This window comes from Solanum pennellii, chromosome 2, assembly GCF_001406875.1.
Source record: "Solanum pennellii chromosome 2, SPENNV200".
NCBI classification, from domain to species: Eukaryota; Viridiplantae; Streptophyta; class Magnoliopsida; order Solanales; family Solanaceae; genus Solanum; species Solanum pennellii.
In genome coordinates, this window is record NC_028638.1 from 42,692,857 (window position 1) to 42,704,611 (window position 11,755).

The following is an 11,755-nucleotide window of genomic DNA, read 5'->3' on the forward strand; positions in this document are numbered from 1 at the left end:
CCCCCCCTCTTATAGCCATACTAGAAGAATTGCTGATAGAACAGCGGAATGTTTGTCTTTTGCATGTTATTAAGAGTGACAATGGCAACTGGGTATCAGAATAGTGTAGCCAATAAACTTTATCTGTATGAATTTTACTCGTAAGAACCAGATATTTTCTGGTAGATATTAGAAATGCTCCATGCATGAAGCGACTTCTGACAGTTCAACAATCGCGAGTACATAGATGATAAATAGCAAATACATCGAGTACAGATATGGCTATTATTGGCTGACCTTGAGACCAGGTATGATTCCACGAGCTGCATCATAACAAGCACCAGAAATTCGCCCATGTTCACGAAGTTCAGGCCGGGGAGCTTCTCCTAGTCTTCCCTCTGGATCAGATCCAATCACATTGAAGTACCTGTATTTTCAGAAAACAATTTAGCATTAATTTAACCCATGCTAATTGTGCTAGACATAGCCAGTCAACCAATAGTTATGACTCGGGTTTCAACCATCGATCAAAGGGAAAGGGTATATTAGCAAAGACATATCGAACACCTACCTCAAAATCATGACAGCCATGTTTGAGTTCTTATGGAAATCCAAAATAATATCCTCTGCCATTTTCTTCGCTTTTCCATATGGATTAATAGGGAGCTGCAATTTGACGAAAAACTCTCAGCTGTTGCGTACCATTGACATAAGAGAGAGGCAATCATACGGTTCTAGCATACTAGAAGAGAATACAGCCTTTACACCCACCTGTGGAGTTTCTTCGGTAATAGGCATCTTTTCAGGCTCTCCATATGTTGCACATGTACTAGAGTAAATCAATGTGGGAACTCCATGAGCTGACATAGCTTCTAAGACAGTGAGCGTATTTGAAGTAATGTTGTGATAGTACCTGATTGGAACATGCAGCACCTCATGAAATATGAGTTTCAGAGGACAAAGGCAAATAACCAAATTACCAGAGGAATATTTAACTTTATACAGTATCACGACATGGAAATTACTCTGAATATACTCATTAATGAGACATGCTAGCTCCTTCGGTTAGAAATATTTAATCCAAACAAGTTCGAGAAAAATGATAAAAATTCCAAGCCCCCTAAAGCAAATTGCACTTTTCAGATAAGAAGTCACATAAAATTACACATACGATTCAAAGTAGTAATACTTAGTGTTTTGGATGGCAAAAGGTGATAAAGGCGAAAAGGGTCTGCCTTGCACAAGGCGAGGCGCTCGCCTTTTTGAAGTGCGACCCGATTAATACCAAAAAATTAAAATATTTAATTGCATATATAAATAATCAAAATTTCAATAGCAACAAGATATTAGCAAATATTTCAATTCAAAAACTAAAAATAGATTGTACATGATTAGAACTTGAATGAGCAAAAAATAGAACAAAAATCAAAACAGAGAAAAAAACAAAGGGTAGAAGTGACTCTGACGTTTGAAGAAGAAGAAGAAAAAGGAAATCTGAAGAACGAACAATGTATTGGTTGAACTTTGGAGTCGCTGGAAAATTCTGGCTGGTCGCTCGAGGAGTCTAGTCGAAAATCCTAAAATTACCTTTTTAACTTTTAAAACCCTAAATTGGTTACCTTTTTAAAAGAAAATACAAAAGGCGACACCTTTCTCGCCATGGCGGCGCCTTTTGAAGATCGCCTTGCCAAAAAGCTAAAAGGCAATTAAGGGTTGCCTCGACTCTCGCCATTGGCGACGAGGCAATCGCCTTTCACAACACTGGTAATACTAGCCTTAATTTGCTTGTATTCGGAGTAAAAACCAATCAAGGCAGGAAAAAATAATGCTACATCAGTGATACATACAACCAACTTTGACAGAGATGCAATATCTGTACATACTTGATGCTTTGGCTTACACTGTAAAAGATTTAGTTCTCTATTCCTTGCACAATGCACCAAGTGAAACACTAATTTACATTTATTTATTTATTTGAATGCTAACTCTCCATTACATGTTATGATGGAAAGCTTTACAGAAAGATCAACTATACTTACTTTAGAGGATCGAGGGTGCTCTCTCCGACATATGCTACAGCTGCAAAATGCATCACAGCATCAAAAGCATTCTGGGAAAATATCTGGTGGACCTGCTCATTTCAGTTATGGAAATTAGTGAATGTCAAATAACAATAACAATAAAGTAGGTAGTTTCAGAACAGCTGCAGTTTACCACTTTTGCATCCCCCAAGTCAGCATATATAAACTGAAGCCTCCCTGGTTCAGGAAATAATTCTTGCAGAATCCTCACAGCTCCCATATTTCCTCGTGAAAGGTTGTCCTGTCGAATTGGTAAATCATTTTTCTTATTGAGTGTCTCATTTACGCATTTTCATGCTCATAAGACCATAAAGTGAAGTTAAAAGTAGAAAAAAGAGTCATTCAAGAATGACTGTCAAAGGATCTAATGACAACTTCAGAAGGAGATATTACCACTATCGTCACCCGGTAATTTTCTTTTAAAAGTCGTAATGCTGCATGGGAACCAATGTAGCCAGCACCTCCGGTGACTAAGACATGAACAACACCTGGTTGATGGCGAGAGAACTAGGAGAAAGCATCAACAAGAAAAACCAAACACAATGAGAACAAAGCTTAGAATTTCAAAACCATAAGAACTTCAATCTTTTGTTGCAAAGGAAATCCAATGCCAAACGGACTTGGCTACGGGCACACATTTGGTGCATCTGATACGGATACATGCAGAAATTTGTTAATTTTTAGTGCATTTGAAAGTTTGAATAAAATATGTACACCTTTTTCAGACCTGTTCGACAAGGATATGTCAAGGCAATGAAAGATAGATGCAAACAGAATCCTTTGATAGTAAGATGAAAAGGATATTTCGAATTTTAAAATCCTTCTTCATCTTACACTGTACACGGCCCATTAGTACAAACTATGAAATAGAAATTGGAGATATTGTGAATTGAGAAAAGTACGCTGGAATCCTAAACTGCTTAATGGTACAGAAATTTCATGATCAACAGAAGAATGCTTGTAACATGAAGCATCAAAGAAAAAGGGACTGAGAAGAACTCAAGATTTCAAAGGGTTCCAACAATTGCAGGAAAATAAACAACTTGGCATTTCTTAAGTGTAATTAGCTACTTGGACCGAGAGGCTTTAGCTATCAGGAAACTGCCACAAACCAAGATATATTACCAAACTAGTTCTCCAGTTGCCATTGCTTGTAATGGTGCAAGTGACAATGTAGTGTTCCACAAAAAGTAGAAGTATCAATATATCCAAGCATCTGCACAAACGGAACTTAATGCCACGCCAGCCCTCTAAATGACCACCCACCAAAAGCAGAAGTAGACCATCCACAAGTAGACAGTGCACTGATGTGTACAAAAGAGGTGATGTATCCAAGTTTCATATATATAAGGACCTTTCACCATTATTTGGAGAAGGGCACAGGAATAAATGCATGGAGGAGAAACCTAATTGTCACTACTCTTAGTGACACGGCAGTTACAGCAGCCTTTGTGTCTCAGCTGATTGGACTAAGATTTAAGTAAAAGATTCCAAGCATCCTATACATTAGAGAACATCACTTTGGTTGGTCAATGGTAAGTTACATTGATAATCGATCTAGAATTCTAAGGTGATGATTCAAAGAACCACATGTTTGGAGGTGCATTCTGAATTCATGATAGAGCATGTGAAATTACACGAGACAACTAGAAACATTAGTAAATTTGTTCAAACTGAGCCAAGATTTGAGAAGCATTTCCATTTCAAGACCCACACGATAACTCAACTTTAAACAGACGATAACGAAGATAACCTAAGAGGTATACACTTCTGGGAGGTTTTTTCTATTGGAAGATGTTGGTTAAATATTCCCACTATCTTAAAGAAACAAAGACTCAGAACTTGTAGAAAAGAACAAATGTACTATACAACCATCTCATGTCAAATAAAAAGTACAAAAGAAACCCATGCTAGTAATGACACAAGAGAAATGCAGTCCATTATATAAAACTCCAAATATCAAACTGTCAATCTAATCCAAGCATATAGACACAAAACTGAGAAAATAATTCAACAAAGAGAAGGATCAGGGAATTACTGCACTTGGGGTATTAAAAGTTGGAGACTGCTTGAGCATAAGAATGCATAGCGCTGTTAGCACAGCAGCCATAAGAATTTTACCCACAAAATTGCTCTTCTTCTTTGGGTCTGCATAATCAATGCCTACAATCACCAAAGCAAGTAATAGTTTGAGACCCTAAAAACAAGTGTTATTCACAATAAGTAAGAACAAAGAAAGATCATTGACCACATTGCGTAACCATCAGCAGAAATATATCCAAGGACCACAATTGAAATGTTTTACATTGCCATCAACTGCCTAGCTGTTACTAATACAACTTTCATGATTTAACCAAACAGAACCAGCCCAATGATAAGCGTTTCGGGTCATAAAAAATTCTAGCCAGAAACAGAATGTATATAACAAGAAAAAGAAACAAACTACTCCAATGAACATGGCTCACCTCCTAGAGACATAGATCTGCTAGACCTTGTTTGAGCTCTTCCCCTGCCCAAGCCTAGCATAATCTCTCCAATGCCAAATAGGCAACCAATCAAATTAGATTATCTTATTACTTGAAACTACTGATCAAGTAAGCCCCTTCCTTGTATGTGGAACTGTTATCAGTCTGCAGCAACAAACATAAGAATTTACTCTTCGATTATCATTATTTAAAAACTCAAACACAGATTACTAAAACTTAACCCAAAAGCTAAACAAAAAGCAATCAATAACTGGGCCTGTCTCAAAAAGATGGCCATAATTATCACAAACTCAGATATGAAGTTTGACCCTTCCTTTGCACCCCACCCACCCCCAAATCAAACTTCCAGGAAAGATCAAGAAAATTGAAAAAAAATCCCGTTCGTAATAAATAACCTACTTGTAAACCAAGAATGAATAAAAAACAACAAATTTCAAATTTCCCAAAGGATCTAAGTTGAAAATTCAGCAAAAGAAACAGCATTTCAGTTGAACTGAAACCTGAAATTAAGTTACGACTTTATCAATAATATTCCCACATAAAACAAACAAACCCCATAAAATACCCAGAAAAGAACAATTCTTTCTCATTCAAGAAAACTCAAACCCAGAACAGAGAACACCAAAAACAACCCAAAAATACAATCTTTTTTCCAATTTAAACCCCAAAAAAAAACCATACCCATAAAAGAGAAAAAGCAACACAAATTACAAAAGAGAAATCACTAATGTAGCAAACCTTCAGCTTCAATTTCCAAAACTATACAGTAAAACTCCTTATGATCAAGAGATCTATGAACTAACATATAAAAAATATCTTCTAAAGAAATTTATAGTAGAAGAAAGAGAATTGAGTAGAGTCCACGATCATGTTTTTATGGGAAAACAAAAAAAAAGAAAACGTACAAAGAGGGAGAAGGTTCAGTGTATCGGTAGAGCTGATGAACAACAAACAAAGTCCTTAGTCTCTTGCGCGTATACTGATTTATTTATTTGTTGAGAATATCAAGTCAAATACCAAATGGAGAAGTGGCATTAGCTAGCCATGTGTTACTACTATTTTATTTTATCGATTTACTCACTCTGTTTTCGAAAGAATAATTTGATTTGACTTGACACAGAGTTTAACAGTATAAAAAAAAATCAATTCTAAATTATAGTTAGATCAAATATACGTAATGCATTTTGATTTTGTTTCCTTAAACATGTCACGTGAAAAACTGAAATTAAAATATTACCAAAAAAAAGAAAAAAATCATATAAACAGACTAAAAAGGAAAGAAGATTATTCTTTTTCAAACGAAGGAAGTAATAAATATATATTCAAAGTTTAAAATAGTCGAGGATTAAAAATGATATAGCATTTTCTAAAAAAAAATTTAAAAAGTTTTACTATGATTATTCGACGAGTCATTTACTTAAAACACTATCCACAATCTACTCTACTCTTTCATAAATTACGTGATTATATCATGTGTTAATAGTTTATTCTTTCGAAAATAAACTTATTTTGTGTTATGTGTTAGTAGTACATTTACAAGGAAGAGTCAATGAGCTCGTTTTCTATGCTTAATTATTCGAGTATTTTGGTTATACTTATTTCAAATTTTTTAAAAATAATTTTTTCATTTTTATAAATTATAATTTTACAGTGGACCTTTTTTATTTGTTGGTTGGTGTCCACTTTTCTCGTGGGTGGAAGCAAGAAAGAGAGGCAGCTATTTTTTCATTTTTTGTTGTTTTTAATGCTATATTTTCTGAATTTAATAATTATTATAATTGTGTTTAAATTCAAACTTGGATTTCCTATTTTTGTTGACTTTTCAAATTTGGCCAATTTTTCATTCAAATTTTCAAAGTTGCTAAGCACTTTTAGACCTTGATGATGTTACATGTCAAATAGTGATAGATATTTTCTAATATTTGTAGGTTGTATATATATATATATATATATGATGAGAAATATTAAATATTTGATAAAATAATTAGATGTATTTATAAATTAGTTAGATATTTATAAGAGTATAATCGTTAAGAGGTGTAACTATTAAGAATCTTTCTCATACATTTCGTAATAAAACATGAATGTTTTGTTAATTTTGTAAGATCAACATTCATTTATTGTAATGAAATGATAAAATATGCATGTTAATAAGATTTTTTTAATTTAATATGTTTCCTTCATTATCGTAATAGTTGAATTTTAATTATCTTTTAAAAAAAAACGATTTATTATAAATTTAACATAATGATGAAAAAGTTAGGGTGACTATATGTATGATTCACCCAATCTAGAGCTAATATGTATGATTCACCCAATCTAAAGCTATTAACATTGCATTATTTTCTTTTATTTTATACTTTTAAATTAGATTTTTAGTAAAGATGTGAATACAAAATATAATAATAAGAGGGAAATATAGAAAAATGAAATATGTGAAATGTTTTTTTTACAAAGTTAACTTTCTCCCTCGTTTGATAAAAAATATTATTATAATTAACTAACTATTTTAAGAAACATATTAAATATATGTTGTATGCATAAATATTCACTTTATTAAATTACTTAAACTACATTAAATTATGTTAATTAATTTTATTTAATATAAACATCAATATAAGTATTATTTCTCCGTTCGATAAAGAATGACCTAGTTTGACTTGAGACAGAATTTAAAAAAATAAAAAAGACTTTTGAATCTTGTGGTCCTAAATTAAAGTTATGTCAAATGTACAAAAACGTTCTTAATCTTATGGCCTTAAATATAACGTGGAAAGTTAAAAGTTAAATGTTAACAAATAAAAAAGAGGTCATTCTTTTTTTTAAAAAAAATGAAAAAATATACTTTTTAGTACATGTAAAAAAACTATTTTCTGTTTAGGTAATATTTTAATTACAATTTTCAGTGATAAGTTTAAGGTGATAAATTTAAATAATATTTAATATATTTAATATAATTTTAATCTTTTAAAATTCTGTATCAAATTAAATTAAATATTTTTTTTAAAACGAAGTATTTATTTATTTCAGTATCTTATGCAAAGAAGTAATGTTTACTTTTTTAGATCCCAAGAAAAGTAGTTTACTTTAGATGCAACGTGTCCAACTAGTTTCGTACTCTGTCACTCACATTTATACCTTCCACATTTATATATTTTACCTAATTATTATTCTCGCCGTTCGGTATTATTTATCATGATTTCTATTTTTAGAGTTAAACTATAAAAATTTTGATTAATATTTTAAGATGTATTTTTTTATCATATCAATATGTAAAAAATTGTAATTTATAGTACTCTTCATATAGTTTTAAAAAATCTAATTTTTTTATTTAAAATATTGAATATAAACGTAATATGACAAACAATTTCGAAAAAAAAGTATAATATATTATAAGTTATAACATGTCACTATATTATTGGATTTTAGTACATGGCTATAAAGGCTTTGTAGGTCCAATGAGTCATTTTAAAGTTAAAATGGCTTCTCAATTTAAATTTGAAATTAAAAATCAGTACCTTAATTAGGCTATTAACTATAGAATATAGAACCTAAGTTTTGATTTTATTAATTTTATGAAATGAGTACATTATAATTTATAAGTAATGTATGGTAATATCTTAAAGACATAAACTACGTATTTTTATGATATTTTTTATAAGTAAATATTTATCATTATATATTATTAAAAAATATAGAATATATATAATTTAATAAAGATTTGATGATGAAAAATAAATAATTAATAATAATAATAACTAACTATTTTTTTGACAAAATCCTCTTATATAATATAAACAATCTCTTCAAGTCAAATATGATACTTAATATAAAATTTAAAGCTATGATTAATATAAATTTTGAATCAATTTTTTTTACGTATTTTTAAAAAAATTGATAGTATCACAATTTAAAATTTAATATAATTCTGCTATAAATAAAAAATTGAAATTAGACCAACCCCATAGTATTCCAATTGGCTTAAAATGTTAGCTCACATGTATAAAGTCAAATAAAAGTATAAAAAGATGCCCTAATCATTGTCTAAATGTTTTTTAGTTAATTAAATAACACACCGGCAACTGGTTCCAACGATTGAATTATCTGTATTTTAAATTAATATATATATACTGTCTTCGTTCATTTTTAATTGTCATAATATTTTTTGAGCCAAACAATAAATATTTTATGATTTTTTATATAATTTTTAAATATTTCTTTTTTTTAAATGTCAAATTAATGTTATTTTATTTTATTTTAAAAATTAGTTAAATTAATTTTTTAGAAACGTCACATGACAATTAATAGACAATAGTAAACGAAGAAAGCGTCTATCGACAATTTATATATGGACCACATTTTCAAACACCCCTACCAAATTATAAGAAGAAAAAAACACTTAAAAAAGGTGTATTGATTTTTTTTCAATAATTTGTTTATTCAAAAAAATACTGACTTTATGAGTTCCCAATGGCCAAATAAACAGATACAAGAAGCTGGCATTCATCAATCGAATAGAAATAAATTGCTATTAATTAATTTAGTACCTACAAATTTTTTACATGTAAATCCTTTTAATTAGATGGATTGAAAAATACTACTAATCTTTTCGCAAAATAAATAAATTTTTCTACCAATATTCGAAGTTCATATTGGATCTCTGATTAAATTTGAATCTTGTATTACATGGCCTATTGGGAGTTGGCGCTCCAAACATAAGTTTCTCAATATCCTGATCTCTCAAACCACAAAACTCTGCTTAAGAGTGGAACAATTCTACCACTCCACCACTACTCTCGTTGATTAAAAAACTAATTCAACTTCTGCATTATCCGAAAATACTTATTTCGATTAAAAAAACTTAAGCAAATATCTTTTTTCTTAAAATTAGTAGTAGTACATTTTTTTTAAAAAAAATAAACATATTAGGTAATTAGGAGGTTTGTCATATTAGCATGTCATTGTATAAGAATGAGGTTTTGATAGGATCTCTCCATCTAATTATTATGCGTATAAGAAGAACGAAAACGAAATCTTACTCTTTTTAACAAGAAATTGCACCTACCACTATTCTTTATTTTGTTATCGATCGTGATTTTAAAAAATAATTATTTCATATTAATATTTATGCTAAAATATACTTTCAATAGTAATTATTTTTAAAGAATATTAATAGTTAAATAATGATAAAATAATTACACGTAAATATGACAAATAATCTAAGACAGAAAGAAAGAGTATCTAACGGAACCCCTGCTAAACTAGAAATTGTTTTGTACATTTTCAATCTGAGTGTGACACATCAACACGATCTTAATTTTTACTTCATGTTTCATGTTTTTTAATTATTTCTCTCTTTATTTTATTTTTTTTTGGAAAAAAAATATATTTTTTGGTACAATGGAATCAAATAATTACAAGCCACGTGTCTTGAAATTTAGGGCCCGTTTGGCCATAAATTTTGCAAGTAAAACTTGGGAAAAAATTTGGCAAATTTTGTTTGTCCATACACTTTTTTATTATTTGGCAAATTTTTTTGGCAAATTTTCCAAATTCCCAAATACTAGAAAAAACTAGTATTTGGGCCAAATTTCATTATTTGGAAAGTTTTAGAAATTCAATTTTTACCCTTAACTTTTTATTTTACAAAAATAATATATTTATTGACACCAACCAATTCAATTAACACAATGTTTCCTTCTACATGCATTCTTTTGATTTCATACATTCCTTTGTTACAGTTAGTCTTAATGAACTAGCTACTAAATAAAACATGAATTGCATTTATTTTATTTTGGTAGATAAATATTACGTTGTTGATGCTGGTCTACGGAACACAAGAGGATTTTTAGCTCCATTCAAAGGAATGCGCTATCATTTGCAGGACTACCGAGGAAGTGAAAGAGAGCCTAAGAATGGAAAAGAGCTATTTAACTATAGACATGCTTCTCTGCGCAATATATTTGAAAGAACTTTTGGTGCGTGGAAAAGTAGATTCAGAATACTAAGACAAAGCATGAACAACTATGAATGTGACATGCAAGTGAAAATAGTAATTGCTTGCGCTGTATTGCATAATTTTTTACGTGAACACCAAAGTAGTGATGGAATATTCAATGAATATGAAAATGATGATATGGTTTTTGATGAAAGTGACGAACTATTGGCTCAGGGTAACAACATCGCTTCATCTTCTCGATCATCTGATTCGGAAATGCAAGCTCATCGAGAAGAGATTGTTCATAAAATGTGGGAAGATTATATTAATGAATAGGTTGAACTCTTTCAGATGAGAAAGCATAGGCTCTTCAGTGATTGCAATATTTATTTCCTTTTGTTTTCTTCTCTTTTTTTTCCCGAATTTATATTAGTTGTATTTTCATTATCATGATTTGTACCAAGACCTTTTCACTATACGAATATTTACTGTAATGATTCTTGTTGATTTGTTGCGGAAGTCGTAAATCTTGTTACGTGAGATTTCTATTGTGCTATGTAATACAAATTTATGGTTAGTTTGATAGTTTTAAAAACTTATGGGTATAAATCATATTTCTTAAAAAAATGAAATATGTTTCTCAAATTCTATGGCCAAACACATGGTAAAATTTCACCCAAATTTTCATCCAAATAATATTTGCCAAAAATATTTGAATATCTATGGCCAAACGCTAGCTTAGTCCACTTTCATAAAACGAGGAGGTTAATTTAATTGTTAGAAGATTAATTTAAAAATGGAAGAGGAAATTAAAAATTATTTAGGATTTAGGATTTTCTAATTTTTTAAAATGGATGTCTAAAATATAATTTTGGTCAAATTATATAGGGATATATTTTCCAAATTATAGTTTAAATTAAAACATTTTTACTCCTTTTTATAAAATATGGAGAATGGTAGTTGAGAACATTAAAACATTTATTTTTCTTCATTAAACAAAGGAAGATAAAAAATTAAATGAAAGATGAAATTAATAGGCAATTATTAGGCATGATGCTATGTAGTAGTCATGATCATTTTTATTTTAAGTCTTGCCATTTTTACTTAAAATATCAATAAATAAAATAATAACTTTACCATATCATTTAAACATTATAAATTTAATTTCTTGAAAAATAATTATAGTTAATGATAAGGTTAAATTAGATATTATTTTTTTCATTTCATATTAATTGCTCACGTTACTAAAATCTGTTTATTTATTTCAAAAT

The 11,755-nt window shown here is 29.8% G+C and overlaps 1 protein-coding gene across 2 annotated transcripts in view; it reads right to left on the reverse strand.

Moving 5' to 3' along the window:
- The window catches only part of LOC107011217 (UDP-arabinose 4-epimerase 1-like), a 6,964-nt gene extending 1,375 nt beyond the window's left edge, over positions 1-5,589 (reverse strand). The window contains exons 1-9 of one of the 2 annotated variants that reach the window (XM_015210627.2): positions 5,452-5,589; positions 4,526-4,690; positions 4,099-4,223; positions 2,454-2,567; positions 2,194-2,301; positions 2,019-2,110; positions 751-892; positions 551-645; positions 277-406 (exon numbers count right to left, since the gene is read on the reverse strand). In XM_015210627.2, coding sequence (XP_015066113.1) covers positions 277-406; positions 551-645; positions 751-892; positions 2,019-2,110; positions 2,194-2,301; positions 2,454-2,567; positions 4,099-4,223; positions 4,526-4,586 — 867 coding nt within the window. In that variant the 5' untranslated portion in view covers positions 4,587-4,690; positions 5,452-5,589. Of the gene's footprint in view, positions 1-276; positions 407-550; positions 646-750; positions 893-2,018; positions 2,111-2,193; positions 2,302-2,453; positions 2,568-4,098; positions 4,224-4,525; positions 4,691-5,284 lie in introns of both variants that reach the window. The other variant, XM_015210628.2, reaches the window with a different exon arrangement.
- Between the last annotated feature and the right edge of the window lie 6,166 nt (positions 5,590-11,755).